Here is a 20,469-nt window from a genome sequence, read left to right as displayed (position 1 = left end):
TTGACTAGGCTACTAATGGCTTCTAGAGCAAGGATCAGAACGAACGAGTGTGAGTTGAGGCAAGGCCTGACCTCTGGGATTGCCTGTAGGAAACTGCCTGTGGTCTTAGGTCTGCACAGAAGTAGTGGCTAAGGGAAAGAAAGCAGGTGCCAGTTACCAGGGTGCTAAAGCAGTAGTCCTTGGGTCCTCACACATTGTAGGAAAGGCACATAAAACCTCAATTTTCATGAAATGACTCCATTTCTCCTTCCTCTTTTCAGGCTGCACATGTTCAAGAACTTTGCTCGCTTTCGTGTTCTGGTCTGCGGTGGAGATGGCAGCGTGAGCTGGGTCTTATCTCTGATCGATGCCTTTGGATTACATGAAAGGGTAAGTTCATGACTGACTCAATTTAGCCATTGCTAGAAAGAGTAAGGATGTAGAGCTGCCCATCCTTAGGCAAGTCCCTGCTCTTCTGACTAGTAGCTTGTCTCCTGGGGCACCCCACCTACTGGGCCCAGAACAAATAGAAATTTGTGGCTACATTTCTCTTTTATAACCATGGCTATGACTTTTGGCATATTCCAGTAACTTTCTCCTTTACTAATTAGGTTCTGTATTGCTAGATGTGGGGTCCAACTCTGTAGGAAAAATTTCATTTACCTTCAAACATCCTCCTAATACACGTCCTGGAATCTGAAGCCCCTTAAAACCACTGTCTTTAAGACTGTAATTGTTCACAGAGAGCACCTTCTGAATACAACTATTATAATTATACAATTGTACAATTATAATGTACCAATCGATAAAAATATAATAGGGAAAAAATCACCCTCTGGGTTCTTTCATGGGTGAAGTTTGGTAGAGGAGTGTCTATAAAGTGTACCACCTTTTATTCTTGCAGTGTCAGCTGGCAGTCATCCCACTTGGAACCGGCAACGATCTGGCACGTGTCCTGGGCTGGGGTGCTTTCTGGAACAAAAACAAGTCACCACTGGACATCCTCAAAAGAGTGGAGCAGGCTACTGTGAGGATTCTAGACAGGTGAGTGGCCAAAAGATCAGACATTTGTGCCTCTTTCAGTTTCACACCATTTACACCCAATTATCTCAATCAGGTATACTCTAAACTCTCTCCCAGAGCCCCATGCCCTTTCTGGATTTAGTTGAAGGCAGTGTGAAGGGCCTTGCTGCTTGGGAAACCAAGCAAGTAATATATTTCCTTCAAATATCACTGAAGGCCCTCTCCAAACCTAAAAGATCATCATGCCGAGGCCTCATGAATAAAGTTCAAGAATTCTATGAAACTCCTTCAAATTGCATAGCCAATTATATATGTAAGCATATTTGTTTCCTCAGGAAAGAGTCTATAGTTTCATCAGGTTCATAAAGAAACTTTAAAAGAGCAGAAGGAGGGTCAGCAACACCCTTAGACTTAGCAACACCCTTAGACTTAGATTGTCTACTCTAGAAAGAGTATTGTCCTGCTACCTTTGAGAAGAAAAATATTTTCTATGATGAGGAACATTCAAATATTTGATTTATGACTCTCTGTAAGGATTCCCTGGGGATGGCTGGGGTTGTAGCTTGGTGGAGCACTTGCCTAGATGTGTGAGGTACTGGGTTCGATCCTCAGCACCACATAAAAATAAAAAAATAAAATAAAGGTATTGTGTCCATCTACAACCAAAAAAATAATGTTTAAAAAAATTACTGGGGAGCTTTTTCAAGATACCAAACTGGGTCACACCATAAAGATTCTTATTCAGTAGGTCTTTGGCAGGCACCACAGGTGACCTTGCTGTTCCCTCTGGTTGAGAAGCACTGTTTTCTGAGAATTTTCAGAAGAATTCCTTCCATCATTGCTCTAGAGAAGTCATGAAGCAGAGTCCCCTCTTGTGTTATACCTTAAGATCAGGTGGCCAGAAATTGCTTTATACCCCCTATAAACCACCTCCACGACCACAAATACATTTTGCCCTCTTTCTTGACCTATGAATCATTGATTCCAACTTTTAGTAAAGGAGAAACCTAAATATCTATCTTTGAACTTTCAGATGGAGTGTGATGATCCGTGAGACTCCCAGACAAATACCACTGCTAAAAGGACAGGTTGAAATGGACATACCAAGATTTGAGGTAACTACTGCCCAGCTATAATTCAAGCCACCATCTTTATTACAAGTGAAATGATAGGCAAAGTCTAGAGAAAAACTTTTGTATTTCTGTGGGTTGGACTGGGGAACATGTCAATCAATGACTGTTTTCTAAGAATTTTTTAGGTGTTTATTAAGCCATATACTTATATATTCATTCAAAATATTTACGGGGTAAATACTATATGTTAGATACTATTCTAGGATCTGTTCTTATATACTAGTGGACAAGGAGGAAGGATATATGGTCCCTACTGTCATGGAGCTCATAGTCTACTCAGAAAGAAAAATAATTTTAATAAAGTTGTATATGTTCATATATAAAAGTAGAATAACACACAGCATATATATATATATGTATCCTTATATCTCTATATATCTACATCTATATATGTAGATATATATATAATATATATAGATATATATATGTAGAGAGAGATAGAGAATGGAAGGAAGATGGGAGAAAGGGGCTAGGCGGCAATTCTCAATCCCCTCACAACACAAAAAGAAGACAGAGAAGAAACAACAAATCTGAGAGATGGGAGAAAAAAATAAATGCCCTGAGACCCAATATTACAAAGTCTGAGACCTGGAGAGAATTGAAGAATTGTTATCAGTAGTAAATAAATGCAGAGTTCCCCAACCCTGAACCAGAGTGGAGGAAAAGGGGAGAACCACAGAGAAAGAGGAAGTGGAAAAGCACATAAGCTCAACAACATTTGGAATGAAATCCAGGAAAACTTAACATATGATAGGAACAGGTATGTCCTTGAAGCAGATCAAGCAGTATACAACCAAATTGTAAGTGGAAAACCCTGCTGGACACGGCAGCCATTTTGGGGAGCTCACAGTTGAACAGTCACTACCTTAAATTGACATGACATCCCCCTACCTCAGATAGCAGTGAATTAATCCAGAGCACCACTGTAGTGGGTTCTCTTTTAAGAATTCAAATAGAAAGAACTTGTGTAGGGATCACTGCTATCTGAAAGTTGCTAAAGCTGCCTCCCCCTCACTGTGAACGAGAGGAATAGTGTGGAGAAGCCTGCTTGGGAAGTGCTTGCCCAACCCAGTGCTTGCTCAGCTGATGCAGAGGCATGGGCAGAGATGGAGCAGATGCCCACAATTCGGGGTGGTGGAAATCAGAGCTTGGATCTGAGTGGCAAGACAGTTTGGGCACTGAAGAAAGGAAAGGAGAACCCATAGAACCACTACTGCTGCCTGCTGACACTGGGAGGGAGACCCTATGGAAAGTTGCAATAGTCCCAAGACATCTAGAGAGACTGTCCCCAATCATGGGCCTCATTGAAGCCAAAGAAGAACTTGTCTGAATATACAGTGGCATAGAGGTACAGAGCTCCAGATCATGGCTACCCAGCTGCTGGAAAACCACAACAAGAAAGTATCTAAGCCCCTAGGAAGCTTAAGGAAATGTGCCTAGACCATTATCATAGTCAGCAGGTCAGCCAAATTAGAAATTTACCTGGACTCAAGGCAATGAAAAACAATGGCCCCCAGCCTGACTTGTCTTCCAGCCTGACCTTCTACCACAACTGCAAAATGATAGGACACTGGTTACTGGCTGGACCCTACCTCAGACACAATCAGCAGAGGGAATCAGCACCTGCCATTCACAAGCCGGGGCGGTGGAAACTAGAACCCAGATGGACTGACTGAATCCCTTACTCAGTAATAACAGTACCTCAGTGAGCTTCATAAACTGGGGGGCAGGGGTTATGTACCACAGATGTCCCATGGAGAAAACACAACCACAGGACCTGTGTTTATAGAGAGCAAATAGACTATACCACCAAGAAAAGGACCCTGTACAGTGGAACAGACACACAGTGACCCATCAATCACAAACCCAGCCCAGAGCCTGTGCTCTGAATCTCTGCACACAATAAACCAACCAAGAGACAAACCACCACACACCCCAAGCAGTTAGCTGCAGGCCCCTAACCTGGCAAACCAGAAGCAACTGGTGGGAGGTCCACAGCAACTAGGGAAGTGGTTCCTGTGCTCCAGCACCTCTGGAAATTTCCAAAGCCAAAGAATGATGGACATCTGCTACATGTCCTAAATTCTAATGAAATCCAAACCAAGATTCAATGAGAATTTTCTTCACTTTGGCACGGTTTACTATAAATCGAAAAAAATTCAACTTTGGTCATATATATTACTTTTTAACTTAATTGTTAGCTGTCGTCCTAATTGCCAACATTGTACCTTCAACCCATTTGTTTATATTTCTTCTAATGACTTAAAGAGTTAATTGGGGTCATTCTCCCAAACTCTGTCTTCCTAGCCCCAGTTTGTGCTTGCTCTTCAAACCCCCTGTCCTCCCTCTCACACTGCCTGCTACTACCAAACATATCCCACAGCCACCTATTTCTCCTTTTCACCTTAGACTGCAACATTCTCTTCTATATTCACTTTCTTTTTTCTTCTTTTTCTCAATATTTTGCCCAATCTTTTTCATCCTCTTTCAGCCCTCATGTAATGTTAGAGCAAATATATTTAGCAAATAATTAGATATGATATATGGCAAATATAGAGATAGAATTTTTTTCTCTTTGGTACCAGGGATTGAACCCAGAGGTGCTTAACCACTGAAACACATCCCCAGCCCTATTTATTTATTTTGAGATATATTTGCTCTAAGTTGCTAGGGCCTGGCTAAGTTGCTGAGACTGACTATGAACTTGCAATAATCATGTATCAGGCTTCATAGCCACTGGGATTAAATGCAGGCACCACCATGCTCAGTGCAAAATGTTTTATCAAATATTGACAAACACCATAGAAATACACATTAAAAAGATAGTACACCATGATCAAGTTTGGTTCATCCCAGGGATTCAAGGTTGATTCAACATATGGAAATCATGAGATGTAAGTCACCATATAAATAGATTTACAGACAAGAATCACATGATTATTTCCATAGATGCAGAAAAACCATTTGATGAAGTGCAACCTATTCATGTTTAAAACAATACAAAAACTAGGGATAGGAGGAACCTACCTGAACATCACAAACGCTCTATATGACAGAACCAAAGCCAATAATGTACTGAATGGGAAAAAAACTGAAAGCATTTCTTATAAAAACAGGGACAAGGATGCCCACTTTCACTACTCCTATTTTCCACACTCCTTGAAATTTTAGCAAGAAAAATGAGGCAAGAAAAGAAAATTAAAGGAGTGCAAATAGGAAAAAACAGCTCAAAATATGTTTGCTGATAATATGACCCTATATTTGGGAGACCCAAAAAACTCCACTAGAAGACTTCTAGACCTAATAAATTAATTCACCATGGTAGCAGGATACATGATCAAAATTCATGAATCAGTCACTTCCCTATATTACAATAATGAATCTGCTGAAAATGAAATCAGGAAAACTATCCCATTCAAAATAATCTCAAAACAAAACCCCTTGGGAATCAATCTAACAAATGAGGTGAAAGACCTCTACAATGAAAACTGTAGAATACTAAAGAAGGAAATTGAAGTTGATAAACCTTAGAAGATGGAAAGTTCTCCCATGATCTTGGATAGGCAGAATTAATATTGTCAAAATGCTCAGCCTGCCAAAAGCATTATACAGATTCAATGCATTCCCAATCAAATTGTCAATGACATTCTTCACAGCACTAGAAAAACAGCTCTGAAATTCATTTGGAAAAATAAGAGACCCAGAATAGCCAAAGCAATCCTTCGTGAGATGAGTGAAGTTGGAGGCATCACAATACCAGACCTCAAAATATGCTACAGAGCTATAGTAACAAAAACAGCATGGTACTGGAACCAAAACAGGCATGAAGACCAATGGAATTGAAAATAAGGCACAGATACAAACCCCCATAAATACAGTTATCTCGCGTAGATAAAGATGCCAAAAACATTCATTGGAGAAAAGACAGCCTCTTCAGCATATGGTGCTGGGAAAACTAGAAATCCACATGTAGAAGATTGAAACTTAATCCTATCTCTCACCCTGCACAAAACTTGCCTTGAAGTGGATCAAAGAACTAGGAATTCCACCAGAAATTCTGCCACTGCTAGAAGAAAATATGGGCCCAACACACCAGCATGTTAGCACAGGAAACAACTTCCTTAACAAGACTCCTAAAACACAAGCAATAAAACCAAAAACCAATCAATGGGAAGGCATCAAATTAAAATGCTTATGCATGGTAAAACAAATAATTAAGAACATTAAGAGAGAGCCTACATAATGGGAGAAGATCTTTGCCACCTGCTCTTCAGATAGGGCATTAATATCCAAAATTTATAAAGAAACCAATAAACTTGACACCAAAACAACAAATTTGCTTAAAAAAAGGCATATAGAGAGACCAATACATACATACATAGAGAGAAAGATATATACTTACATATATATGCATATATTTGGGTTTGAATGTATACCTATATCTATATATCTGTATCTCTATATCTGTATATCAGTTCATTGTGGAAGGAGGCAGGGAAAGCTTCTATGGATAAGTGCCCTTTCAGAACAGACCTGAGGACCAGAGAAAGTTAACCAGGAAAATATGAAAGAAGAGGCCGGTTTCAGAGAAAGGGAACAGCACACATTGTTTCAAGGACAAGAAAAGGCATAGAATATTCACAGAATGAAAATACATTCATAATGGCTGGGGTACAGGGGCCAGGGATGAAGTTATCAGAGGGAAACTAAAAATGAGTCTAGAGAAGTATTCAGGGTCAGATCAGGAAGTTTGTACTTTGATCCTAAGTGTAGTGAGAATTCCAGAAGATTTTTTCTTTTTTCTAGACTTAAATTGGAGATTCTACCATTAACATTTCACTGTACTTGCTTTATCACATATTCAGTTATCCAAATATTCTACTAGCTAACAGAAGGGTTTTAAGCAGAGGAATTCCATGTGTGGAGAAACAATTGAAAGAATAAAGACTAGAGGAACTTTGGATTGTGTAGAGGGAAATGAGAGTGGGGAGAGGACAGGGAAAGGAATGGTGGACTGAGACAGACGCCATAACCCTATGTACATGTATGATTACATGAATGGTGTGAATCTACATCATGCACAACCAGACAAATGAAAAGTTGTACCCCATTTGTGTAAAATGAGTCAAAATGCAGTCTGTAAAAATAAAAAAAGACTAGAGGAAAGAAGAAAAGCTAGGAGATACTAAAGTTGTCTAGACAAGAGATAGTAGTGATTTGGATTGGTGAAGTAGTAACAGGGATGGGAAGTGGATATATTTGGGACATACTAAAAAATAGAGTTAGCAGGTCTTGTAGAAGTTTGAATGTAGGGAATGATCCAAAGGAAGGAGTAAAAGTTGTATTTAGGAATACAGAGCAGACTCAAATCCAAGCTCTGCCTCTTATAAATTCCCCCTTGCCTCAGTGTTCTTCTCTGTGAAATGGGTATGTAGGGTGTTCATTGAGATTCCATGAAAAATTGTGTATATATGTTAGCTTGGAAAATAGAGAGCACATAGTCAGTACCATGTAAGTGGATGCTATTGCTATTAGTAAAATTAATATTTAAGAGGTGATATTCTGTCATAGAAAATATGTAGATTTGAATCCCAACTCTATATTTACTAGCTGTGTAACACAAGATAGCTCATGAAACAAACAATATCTCCTTCATGAGTTTCTTTTTAAAATTTTAATTGATTCTTTTTAGTTATATAACATTAGGAGACATTTTGACATAATCACAAAATCATGGAATATAATGTGCTCTAATTCAATCCAGTACTACCTCCTTCCTCCTCCCCTCCCTCTACTGATCTTTCTGCAATTTATTTACACTTTATTTTTAATTAGTGTCTTATGGATATACTTGATGTTGGGATTCAATATACTCTATTCATCCATGCACATATGAAATTTCAGTCAGATTCATTCCACTGTTCTTCCCTTTTCCCGTCCCTCCTTCCCCACCTTTAATCACCTTTGCCTACTCTACTGATCTTTCCTCTATTTTAATGAAATTCCCTCTCCCTTTTACCTCTCTCTCTTTCTCCCCACCCCTTATTGTGTATTAGCTTCCACATATTAGAGAAAACATTCAACCTTTGACTTTTGGGAACTGGCCTTTTTTACTTAGAATCATATTGTTCAGTTCCTTTCATTTATCATCAAATGCCAGATTTTCATTCTTATTTATGGCTGAGTAGTATTCCCTGATGTACATAGACTACATTTTCTCCATCCATTCATCTGTTGAGGGCATGTAGGTTAGTTCTATAGCTTCACTATTGTGAATTGAGCTGCTATAAACATTGATGTGGCTGAATAATTGTAGGATGCTGATTTTTTTATCATTTGGATACATAGCCTAGAGTGGGATAACTGGGGTATATATAGTGGTTCCATTCCTGCAATAGCTGGATCATATAGTCATTCCATTCCTAGTTTTTTTGAGGAATCTCCATACTACTTTCCAGAGTGGTTGACTAATTTGAAGTCCCACCAACAATGTATTACCCCATATCCTCACCAACATTTATTATTATTTGTATTCTTGATAATTACCATTCTAACTAGAGTGCATCTTCCTAATTGCTATAGATGTTGAAATTTTTTTTCACATGTTTGTTAACCATTTGTATTTTATTCTTTTTTTTTTTTTTCTTTTTTGGTACCAGGGATTGAACTCAGGGGCACCAAACCACTGAGCCACATCCCCAGTCCTTTTTTTTTATTTTTCTAGAGACAAGGTCTCACTGAGTTGCTTAGCATCTTGCTCTTGCTGAGGCTGGTTTTCAACTCATGATCCTCCTGCCTCAGCCTCCTGAGCAACTGGATTACAAGTGTGCACCACTGCCCCTGGCTATATTTCTTCTTTGGAAAGCATATGTTTGGTTCTCTTGCCCATTTATTGATTGGGTTGTTTGTATTTTGGGTGTTATAGTTTTTGAGTTCTTTGTATATTTCGGATATTAACACCCTACATGAGGAGCAAGTGGCAAAGATCTTTTCCTATTCTGTAGGTTCGCTCTTCACAATTTTGATTCCTCTGCTGTGCAGAAACTAAAATTTGATGCCATTCTATTTTTTTATTTTGAGTTTTTCTTCTTGCACTTTAGGATTCATGTTAAGAAAATTAGTTGCTGTGCTAACATGCTGGTATGTTGGGTCTATATTTTCTTCTAGCAGTGGCAGAATTTCTAGTCTGATTCCTAGGTTTCTGATCCTCTTTGAAGTCAAGTATTGTGAAGGGTGAGAGATAGGGATTAAGTTTCATTCCTCTACATGTGGATTTCTAGTTTTCCCAGCACCATTTGTCAAAGAGGCTATCTTTTCTCCAACTAATGCTTTTGGCACCTTTGTCTAGTATGAGATAACTGTATTTATGTGGGTTTGTCTCTTGTGCCTTCTATTTTTTTTTTTTTGGTATCAAGAATTGAACCCAGGAGCACCTGACCCACTGAGTCATATCCCCATACTATTTTGTAATTTCTTTAGAGACAGGTACAAAAGATTGAACTCAGGGACACTCAACCACTGAGCCACATCCCCAGCCCTATTTTGTATTTTATGTAGAGACAGGGTCTCATTGAGTTGCTTAGCACCTCACTGAGTTGCTGAGGCTGGCTATGAACTCATGATCCTTCTACCTCAAACTCCAGAACTGCTTGGATTACAGGCATGTGCCACAGTGCTGTTTGTGCCTTCCATTCTAGTCCATTGGTCTTCATGTCTGTTTTGGTGCCAATACCATGCTGTTTTTGTTACCATAGCTCTGTAGCATATTTTGAGGTCTGGTATTGTGATGCCTCCAGCTTCACTCATCTCACTTAGGATTGCTTGGGCTATTCTGATTCTTTTATTTTTCCAAATGAATTTCTGAGTGGTTTTTCTAGCGCCGTGAGAAATTTCATTGATAATTTGATGGGGAATGCATTGAATCTGTATAATGCTTTTGGCAGGTTGAGCATTTTGACAATATTAATTCTGCCTATCCAAGATCATGGGAGGACTTTCCATCTTCTAAGGTCTATGTACTTCAATTTTCTTTTTTAGTGTTCTACAGTTTTCATTGTAGAGGTCTTTCACCTCATTTGTTAGATTGATTTCCAAGGGGTTTTTATTTTGAATGGGATAGTTTATTTTTTATTTTGAATGGGATAGTTTTCCTGATTTCATTTCCAGCAGACTCATTATTGGATTATAGGATATAGGCAAGTGATTGATTCATGAATGTTGATCATGTATCCTGCTACCATGGTTAATTAATTTATTAGGTCTAGAAGTCTTCTAGTGGAATTTTTTGGGTCTTCTAAATATAGTTATATCATTAACAAACAGATATTTTGAGCTCTTCTTTGATGTACATGGATGCTCCGTTGTTTGGGACATAAATATTTAAGATCATTATGTCTTCCTGATTTATGGTTCCTTTAAGCAGTATGAAATTCCTTCTTTATCCCTTCTGACTAACTTTGGCTTGAAGTCCACTTTATGTGAAATAAGGATGGAAACCCCCACTTTTTTACTGAGTCTGTGTGCATAGTAGGTTTTTTCCCCATCCTTCCACCTTTAGTCTGTGAATGTCTTTTTCTATGAGATGAGTCTCTTGAAGGCAGCATATTGTTGGGTCTTTCTTTTTAATCCAATCTGCCAGTCTATGTCTTTTGATTGATGAGTTTAACCCATTAACGTTCAGGGTTATTAATGAAATATGATTTGTATTCCCACATATTTGGGCTTATTTTTGGTTTTTAACTTGACTTGGTTTCTCCTTTGATTGGTTTTTCCTTTAAGGTAGTTCCTCCCTTTGCTGACCTACATTGTTGTTTTTCATTTCCTCCTCATGGAATATTTTGCTGAGAATATTCTGTAGCACAAACTCTCTATTTGTAAATTCTTTTAACTTTTGTTTATCATGGAAGGATTTTTTTCATCTTCAAATCTGAAGGTTTGTTTTGCTGGATATAGGATTCTTGGTTGGCATCCATGTTCTTTCAGAGCTTGAAATATGTTGTCCCAGGCCCTTCTAGCTTTTAGGGTCTGGGCTGATAAATCTGCTGATATCTGTATTGGATTTCCCCTATACATATTCTGATTTTTTTTCTTTTGCAGCCTTCAAAATCCTATCTTTATCTTGTATGTTAGGCATATTCATTATGGAAGGTTGGTTTTGTTTGTTTGTTATGTCCACAATCCCAGAGTACTGGGGACTTGAACCTGGGCCTCCAGCATGAGAGGCAGGCACTCTACGAGATGGGCTATATGGCCTGCACTAGGCATATTCATTATGATGTGCCTTGGTGTGAATCTGTTGTAATGTTGTAATTTTGCATTTGGTGTTCTGTAAGCCTCTTGTACTTGATTTTCTATTTCATTCTTTAGATTTGGGAAATTTTCTGTTATTATTTCATTGAACAGGTAGTTCATTTCTTTGGTTTGTATCTCTGTGCCTTCCTCAACCCTGATAATTCTTAAATTTGGTCTTTTCATGATGTCCTGTAGTTCCTGAAGGTTCCATTCATGATTTCTTACCATCTTCTGTTTGGGCAACTTTATTTTCAAGATTAAACATTTTGTCTTCATTGTATGAGGTTCTGTCTTCAAGTGATCTAGTCTGTTGGTGATGCTTTCCATTGAATTTTTTATTTGGTTTATTGTTTCCTTCATTTCAAGGATTTCTGTTTGTTTGTTTTGAGAATCTCTATCTCTTTGTTGAAATGATCTTTTGCTTCCTGCAGTTTCTCTTTCAACTATTTATTGGTATGATCATTCATTGCCTGCATTTGCTCTCTAATCTCATCCTCTGCTTCACGAATCATTTTAATTATGTATATTCTGAACTCCTTTTCTGACATTTCTTCTACCATGCTGTCACTGGATTCTATTAATATAGAATCTAGGTTTGTTTGGATCATTTTCTTCCCTTGTTTTTTCATGTTGTTCACATATCTTCCCATCTAGCAGTGCAGATCTGGGGTATTGCAGTTTCCCCCCTATATGCTTATAGTGACCCTATAGGTTTCCAAAACCTTTTCTTTAAGGGGGAGATCAATCTACTTAATAAAATATTGGCAAACAGCATTTATTAAAAAAGAGATAGTGTACCACCCAGTACAGACAATATGCAGCCCTAAACCAAATAGCCCCTAAGAACACATCAATAATATTGTCATCATAAACAGAATGAGATCAATTTTTATCTACAGTATAACAAATAGATTTTCAATAAAGTCTGCAGTTTCTAATGGAAGACAAAGAGGATGGGGAGGGGTGTAGGATGTAGCTCTTAATGGGATAAGGAAAGAGTATATAGAAGTTCTAGATCATAGAAAGAGTGTCTTCTTCCTGTTTTTATAAGAAAAGCTTTCAGGTTTTTTTCCATTCAGTACATTATTGGCTTTGGGTTTGTCATATTGAGCATTTGTGATGTTGAGGTAGGTTCCTTCTGTCCCTAGTTTCTGTACTGTTTTAAACATGAATGGGTTGCACTTTATCAAATGCTTTTTGTGCATTTATGGAAATAATCATGTGATTCTTGTCTGTAAGTCTATCTATATGGTGAATTACACGTATTGATTTCCATATGTTGAACCAACCTTGAATCCCTTGGATGAACCCAACTTGATCATGGTACACTATCTCTTTTTTAATAAATGCTGTTTGCCAATATTTTATTAAGTAGATTTGCATCTATATTCATCAATGATATTGGCCTCAAGTTTTCTTTCTTTGATATGTCTTAGTCTGGTTTGGTTATTATTGTGATACTGGCTTTAGGAAATGTATTCAGTAGTGTTCCCTCCTTTTCTATTTTATGGAATAATTTGAGGAGGATTGTATTAGTTCTTCTTTAAAGGTCTGGTAGAACTTGGCTGAAAATACATTCAGACCTGAGCTTTTTCTGTTGGAAGGATATTGACAGCTGCTTCAATTTCATTACTTGATAATGAAATGTTTAAGTTTTACTCATGGTTCAATTTGAGTAACTCATATGTTTCTTGGAATTTGTCAATATCTTCAACATTTTCAAGCTTCTTAGAGCATAAATTTTCAAAATAGTTTTTGATGGTCCTCTCAATTTCAGTGGTGTGATATTTCAGTGGTGGTGATATTTCCTTTTTCATCTCTGATATTATTTATTTGAGTCTTCTCTTTATTTTGTTTAGTTTGGGTAGGAGTTTATCAGACTTGTTTATCCTTTCAAAGAACCAAATTTTTGTTTTATTGATCCTTTGTATTTTTAATTCTATATTCCATTGATTTCAGTTGTGATTTTTTTTTCCTGTACTCTACTGATTTTGGTTTTGGTTTGTTCTTTTTCTAGGACCTTGAAATACAATATTAGACTTTTTTTGATCTTTCTATTCTTTAGATGTATGAACTCAGTACTAAAACTTGCCTCTGAGAACTGCCTTCATTCAGTACCAGAGATTTTGATGTTGTATTAATGTTCTCATTTACTTCTAAAGACATTTTATATATTTTCCCCTGATTTCTTTTACTATCCATTCATCATTCAAAAGCATGTTATTTAATTTTCCAGGTGTTATATTGGTTTCTGTTTTTTATCTTATGCTTGATTTCTAATTTCATTCTATTATGATTTGATAGAGTGCAAGGTTTTCTCTCTTTTTTTTTTGTATTTGCAAAGATTTGCTGTGTGCCCTAAAATGCAATATACTTTAGAATATATTCCATGCACTGCCAAGAAGAGAGTGAATTCAGTCCTCAATGGATGAAATATTCTGTAGATATCTGTTACGTCCATACTATTAACTGTATTTTTTAGTTCTATAGAATCTTTTCTTAATTTATATCTGGATGATCTATCTAGTGGTGAGAGAGTTGTGTTGCAGTGACCCAGTATTATTTTATTGTGTGTCTATTTGATTCTTAATATTGAGATGAGTTTGTTTTATGTCCACAGATGCACCATTTTGGGAGAAATAAATATTTAAAATCATTAAACTTATTGTTGGACAATTCCCTTAGGCAGTATGAACTGACCTTCTCTTTCTCTTCTCATTAATTTTGGCTTGAAATCCACTTTGTCTGACATGAGAATAGTTCCCCTTGCTTACTTAGGCATACCATTTGCAATGATATGCCTTTTCCTGTCCTTTCACCTTCAGTCTGTGGAAGTCTTTGCCTGTGAGTCGAGTCTTTTGCAAACAGCATATTGTTGGGTCTTGTTTTTTTATCCAGTCTTCCAATCTATGTCTTTTGATTAAAGAGTTTAGACCATTTGCATTCACTGTTGTTATAGGGAGAAGTTCTTATTTCATGTCATTTTAATGTATTTTTAGTAAACTATAAAAGGACTAAGAATTTATCAGCAAATTTTCCAGTTCAATAAAAAGATTTATAAAAATGAGAATAGAATAGAATTACTTTATATTAGGTAGAGGGGAGTGAAAGGGATGGAAGGGATATAGGGGTAGGAAGGATAGTAGAGTGAAGCAGACATTATTACCTCATGTACATGTATGACTGCATGACCAACATGATCCTGCAATATGTATAGTCAGAAAAATGAGAGATTACACTCTATTGATGTATGATCTATCAAAATGTATAAATGCATTCTACTGTCATGTACAACTAATTAGGACAAAATAAAATAAAATAATTTTTAAAAAGTGTAGAAAAAATAAAATCCAAAGCCAAAGAAAAAATCAGAATGTATTGAACATGAACATACCACAGAAAGAATCACCAATGTCAATGTTAGTGGCTTTTTTGATGTTCTTTTTAGATATACATGAGAGTAGTTTATTTGACATATATGGCATATAACTTATTCTAATTAGGATCCCATTCTTGTGGTTATACATGATGTGGAAATTCACTGTGGTATATTCACATATGAATGTAAGAAAGTTATGTCCAATTCATTCTCCTGTCTTTCATATTCCCACCTCTCCTTTCCCTTTATTACCCCTTATCTAATCCAATGAATTGCTCTTCTACCTCCTCCCTCCCTTATTGTGTGTTAACATCCTTATATCAACGAAGACATTTGCCCTTTGGTTTTTTGGGATTGACTTATATCACTTAGCATGTTAGTCTCCAGTTCCATCCATTTCCTGGCAAATGCCATAATTTCATTCTTCTTGTGGATGAATAATATTCCATTGTATATATATATATATATATATATATATATATATAATATTTTCTTTATTCATTCATCTGTTGAAGGGCACCTAGGTTGGTTCCATAGCTTACCTATTGTGAATTGAGCTGCTATAAACATTGATATGGCTGTGTCACTATGGTATGCTGACTTTAAGTCTTTTGGGTATATACCAAGGAATGAGATAACTGGGTCAAATGTTGCATCCATTTCAAGTTTCCTGAGGAATCTTGATCAAGAGAACATATAAAATTTAAACAGATCAATTTCAAGTAGTGACACTGAAGACACCACCAAAAGCCTACAAACAAAGAAAAGCCTGGGACCAGATGGATTCTCAGCTGATTCTACCATACCTTCATAGAAGAACTAATACCAATCCTCCTCAAATTATTCCATGACATAGAAAAGGGGGGAAACCTTCTAAACTCATTCCATGAAGCTAGTATCACCCTGATACCAAAACCAGACAAAGACATATCAAGGAAAGAAAACTTCAGATCAATATCCCTGATGAACATAGATGCAAAAATTCTCAATAAAATACTGGAAAATTGTATACAACAACATATTAAAAACATAGTGCACCATGGTCATTCCAGGGATGCAAGGGTTGGTTCAATATATAGAAATCAATAAACATAATTCATCATATCAATAGACTTAAAGACAAGAATCACATGATTATCTCAGTAAATGCAAGAAAAAGCATTTGACAAAACACAGCACCCCTTCATGTTCAAAACACTAGAAAACTAGGGATATTAGGAATATACCTTAACATTGTAAAATCTATATATGTTAAACACATATATGTTAAATGGAGAAAAATTGAAAACATTCCCTCTAAAACCTGGAACAAAAGAGGGATGCCCTCTTTCACCACTTCTATTCAACATACTCCTTGGAACTCTAACCAGAGCAATAGGCAAAAGAAATAAAGGGATACAAATAGGAAAAGAAGAACTCAAACATTCCTATTTGCTGATGACATGATTCTATATATAGACCCAGAAAACTTCTAGAACTCATAAGTGAATTTGGCAAAGTAGCAGGATACAAATCAATTGCATTCCTGTACACCAATGATGTATCAGCTGAAAGGGAAGTTAGGAAAACTATCCCAATAGCCTCACAATAGCCTCAAAAATAATTATAGAGTACTTGGGAATCAATCTAACAAAAGAGGTTAAAGACCTCTACAATAAAAACTACAGAACACTAAAGACAGAAATTGATGAAGACCTTAGAAGATGGAAAGATCTCTCATGTTCTTGGATAGGCAGAATTAACATTGACAAAATGGCCATACTGCCAAAAGTGTTATTCAAATTTAATGCAATTCCCATTAAAATTCCAAGGGCATTATTCATAGAAATAGAAAAAGCAGGCATGAAATTCATTTGGAAAAATAGCAAAGCAATCCTTAGTGAGGAAAGTGAAGCAGGAAACATCTCAATACCAGACCTTAAATTATCCTACTGAGCTACAGTAACAAAAACAGCATGTTACTGTCACCAAAACAGCCATTTGATGTATTTCTAATGTATATAAAATCAGATTTGATTCTTCTTTATATAAAATCAGATTCGATTCTTCTTTAATTGACTATTCCTCTAGTGTAATTCATCCTTATGCTGGTTTTTATTTTTATTTTTCATTTCTTCTTCATGAAATAGTTCATTGGGTATGTTCTACTGCAATGTCAGCCTTCTGGTAATGAGTTCTTTTAGGTACTATTTTTCATGGAAAGTTTTTATTTCATTTTCACTTCTGAAGCTTAATTTTGTTGGGTATAGTATTATTGGTTGGCATCCATTTTCTTTCAGAGCTTTGTATTTAGTATTCTAAGCCCTCCTGGATTTTAGGGTCTGGGTTGAGAAATCAGTTGAAATCAATATTGGCTTACCTCTAAATGTAGCCAGCTAGTTTTCTCTTGCTGCCTCAAAAATTATATCTATATTCTGTATGTTAGGCATCTTCATTATAATATGTCTTGGAGTGAATCTATTGATATTTTGTATGTTTAGAGTCCTATATGCCTCTTGTATTTGTGTTTAAATCTCATTCTTAAGGTTTGGAAAAATATTATTTCGTTGGAATATTTATGCATCCCTTTAGCTTGTATTTCATAGCCTTCATCTACCCTGATGATTCTTAAATTTGACCTCTTGACGTTATCCCAGATCTCCTGAATATTCTGGTCATGGTCTTTTAACATCTTCATGGTCAAATTTATTTTCAGGATTACACAATTTGTCTTTGAGACCTGAAAATCTATATTCAAAGTGGTCTCATCTGTTGGTGAAGCTTTCCACTGAATTTTAAATTTGGCCCATTGATCATTTTGGTCCATTGTTCATTCTGTTTGGTTCTTTTTGAGAATATGTATCTCTTTTATTAAGTAATCTTTCACTTGTATTTTTCTCTAATTTCACTCCATATGTCTTCTTCTGATTTATTGAACATTTTAACTGTAACTTTCTAAATTTTTCCCTGACATTTCCTACACTGTGCTGTTGATGGAGTCAGTTAGTTTAAGCATTATGGACTATTTGGGGTACTTTGTTTCCTTGATTTTTTATATTGTTTGCATGCCTACCCATCTACTAGGATAGTTATCACTTCTTCTTTTAAGCAAGGGATTACTTTGCAAGCTTCTTTCTCTTAAGAAGCCTAGGTTGGGTGATGTTTTAGTCAGCTTTTTCACTACTTTGACTAAATGACCCAACCAGCACAATCATGGAGGAGGGAAAGTTTATTTGAGGGCTCACAGTTTCAGAGGTCTTAGTGCATAGTAGGCTGGCTCTATTCCTTGGAGATTGAGGCGAGGCAGAATATCATGGCCAAAGAGTGTGGCAGAGGGAAGCAGTTCACGTGAAGGTCAGGAACCAGAGAGAGACTCCACTTGTCAGATACAAATATACACTCCAAAGTCATGCCCCATTTCCCACCTCCTCCAGCCACACCCTCCCACTCCAGTTACCAATCAGTTAATCCCTATCAGAGATTAATTCACTGATTAGATTAAGACTCTCACAACCCAATCATTTTTCCTCTGAACCTTCTTGCATATTTTGGGGGACACCTCACATCCAAACCATAACAGGTGAATATCCAAATATGGATACTTCAACTCAATATGTGACCTCTGCTGATCCCAATTTCAGTACCACTTTGAGAGATGCCACAGAATGTTAAATAGAGTAAAAGTGCTATAACATACAAGGGCTGAAAGGGAGAAAGAAGAAAAATTGGTTGAAAAAAAGAGAAAGAAAGAAAGAGAGAGAGAAAGAAAGAAACAAACAACAAAAGAAACAAAGAAAGAAAGAGGGAGGGAAAAGAAAGATAGGATACAAAACATACACACCAAGGTAGAAAGGAAAAAAAGATGATTGAGATAATAGCAGATAATGTAAGAGGATGAATAAGGGGTAAGAGGAGCAAGTATAAACTAGAGCTCAGAAAACAAAGATAGATTGATTTCAATTGATAGCTGAAACCATTAGGAGAAATACACTCAATGTAGGTACAACATTTGCTACTAGGGTAACAACTATCAATCAAGTTAAAGAGTATACATGATCAAAGTTGACATTAGAGTTATTTATTGTAAACCATACCAAGGTGACTAAAATTATTCTTGAATCTTGATTTTTGTTTCATTGGAGTTTAGTTATTTAGTAGACATGCATCAGTCTTTGTCTGTGGATCCCTCCATGGTTTCAGGGCACAGGAGCCACTTCCCTAGTTGCTGTGGGCCTCGCATCAGCTGATTGTGATTTGTCAGTTCAGGGCCTGTAGCAGACTGCACAGAGGGTGCAATGTTGGGGCTTGACTATTTCTATTGTATGCAGGAGTTCAGGATGTAGGCTTTGGAGTGTCCCTATGATTGTTGTAGGTCAGTGTGTACCTGCTCCCTTCTATAGGATCCTTTTCATGGTAGTATCATGCTTGGTGGCTGTCTATAAGAGGACAGACCCTCTGGTTGTGGATTTGTGGATTTTCTATGGGTGTTCTATAGTATAGAAGTACTCCCCCAGCAAACACTGCTCTCTGTAGTAAGGGACTATAGGGTACTGTAGTAAAGGGACTCAGTTGGTTCACTTGAGTTCTAGTTTCAACTGCCGCAGGTTGTGAATGACAGGTGTTGATTCCCTCTGTTGACATGACTGATGCAAGGTTCAGCCAGTGTCCAAATAATGCCCTTCCACTCACCAGTTGTGACCATGGGTCAGGCTGGGAGCAGTCACTCCTTACCACCTTGGATCAGGCAATGTTTCACCTTAGCTGACCTCCCTCTGGCTATGGTTGTGGGTTCCTTCCACTTTACTATCCTGGGGTACTCATGTAACTTCTTCTAGTGGCTTTCTGCCAGTGGCTGCCACCTTCTGGAAACTGGATCTCTATGTCACTGGATAGTCAGGTAACTTCCCTTTGGTATGGCCCCCATGATCAAGGGGACAGTTCCTGGCCTTCCTACACTGCCTCCTCCTATTATCAGGAACCAGGGCTGGTGCAATTGTGATGGATCTGCTTTCCTTGCTTCTCCATCTCTGCCAGAGTCCTGTGGAGGCTGTGCAGAGTGTTAGGTCGGGTGCACTTCACCACACAGGTCTGTTCCACCTACTCCCCTGGTTCATATGGAGGGGGCAGGGATTTTAGCAGTAGCAATTCCTTGAGAAGTTCTTTCTAGCCAGATTCTTAAGAGATCTCTGCAGGGGAATTCCCAGGTTTAATTTGCAGCTATCTGGATGTGGGAAGATGCCTTGTTGATTTAAAGGTATAACTAGTTGGCTGAAGGCTCCACAAAATGGCTACAGATCCCCAGCATAGCTTTCTTTTCATGATTTGGTTTTATGCTGTTTGATTTGCTTCAAGGACACTGCTGTTTCAATCACACTTTAAATTTCATCCACCTTTCCAAATGTTTTTAAGTGGGTAAGCTTAAGAGATTTTCTGCTCCCTCTTTCTCTCTCTGTGGCTCCTTCCCCTTCCCCCCCACCCTGGTCTGGGTTTGGGTTTGGGAACCTCTGTACTTATTTTCTACTCTGGTAACCTATCTTCCAGTCTCTTCAGATCTCAAAATCTGTCACCCACCTCTCAATCTTGCTTTTCCTTCACTATCATCTTTCTGTGTTGTGAGAAGATTGGGGCTCAACACCTAGCTCCCTTCTGCCATCTTTTTTCCACCATTTCCTGAATTTCAGGGTG

The 20,469-nt window shown here is 37.4% G+C and overlaps 1 protein-coding gene across 1 annotated transcript in view; it reads left to right on the top strand.

Annotated features, from left to right (window-relative positions):
* Dgkk (diacylglycerol kinase kappa) overlaps positions 1-20,469 on the top strand; it is a 132,697-nt gene that overhangs the window by 87,954 nt on the left and 24,274 nt on the right. Inside the window, exons 10-12 of the mRNA XM_047537008.1 lie at positions 261-369; positions 884-1,023; positions 2,036-2,117. Coding sequence (XP_047392964.1) covers positions 261-369; positions 884-1,023; positions 2,036-2,117 — 331 coding nt within the window. The remainder of the gene's footprint in view (positions 1-260; positions 370-883; positions 1,024-2,035; positions 2,118-20,469) is intronic.

The sequence above is a fragment of the Sciurus carolinensis genome, chromosome X (assembly GCF_902686445.1).
Source record: "Sciurus carolinensis chromosome X, mSciCar1.2, whole genome shotgun sequence".
In the NCBI taxonomy this organism is placed as follows: domain Eukaryota; kingdom Metazoa; phylum Chordata; class Mammalia; order Rodentia; family Sciuridae; genus Sciurus; species Sciurus carolinensis.
The sequence above is the reverse complement of the archived record's forward strand: the minus strand, read 5'-3'. Positions and strand labels throughout refer to the sequence as shown.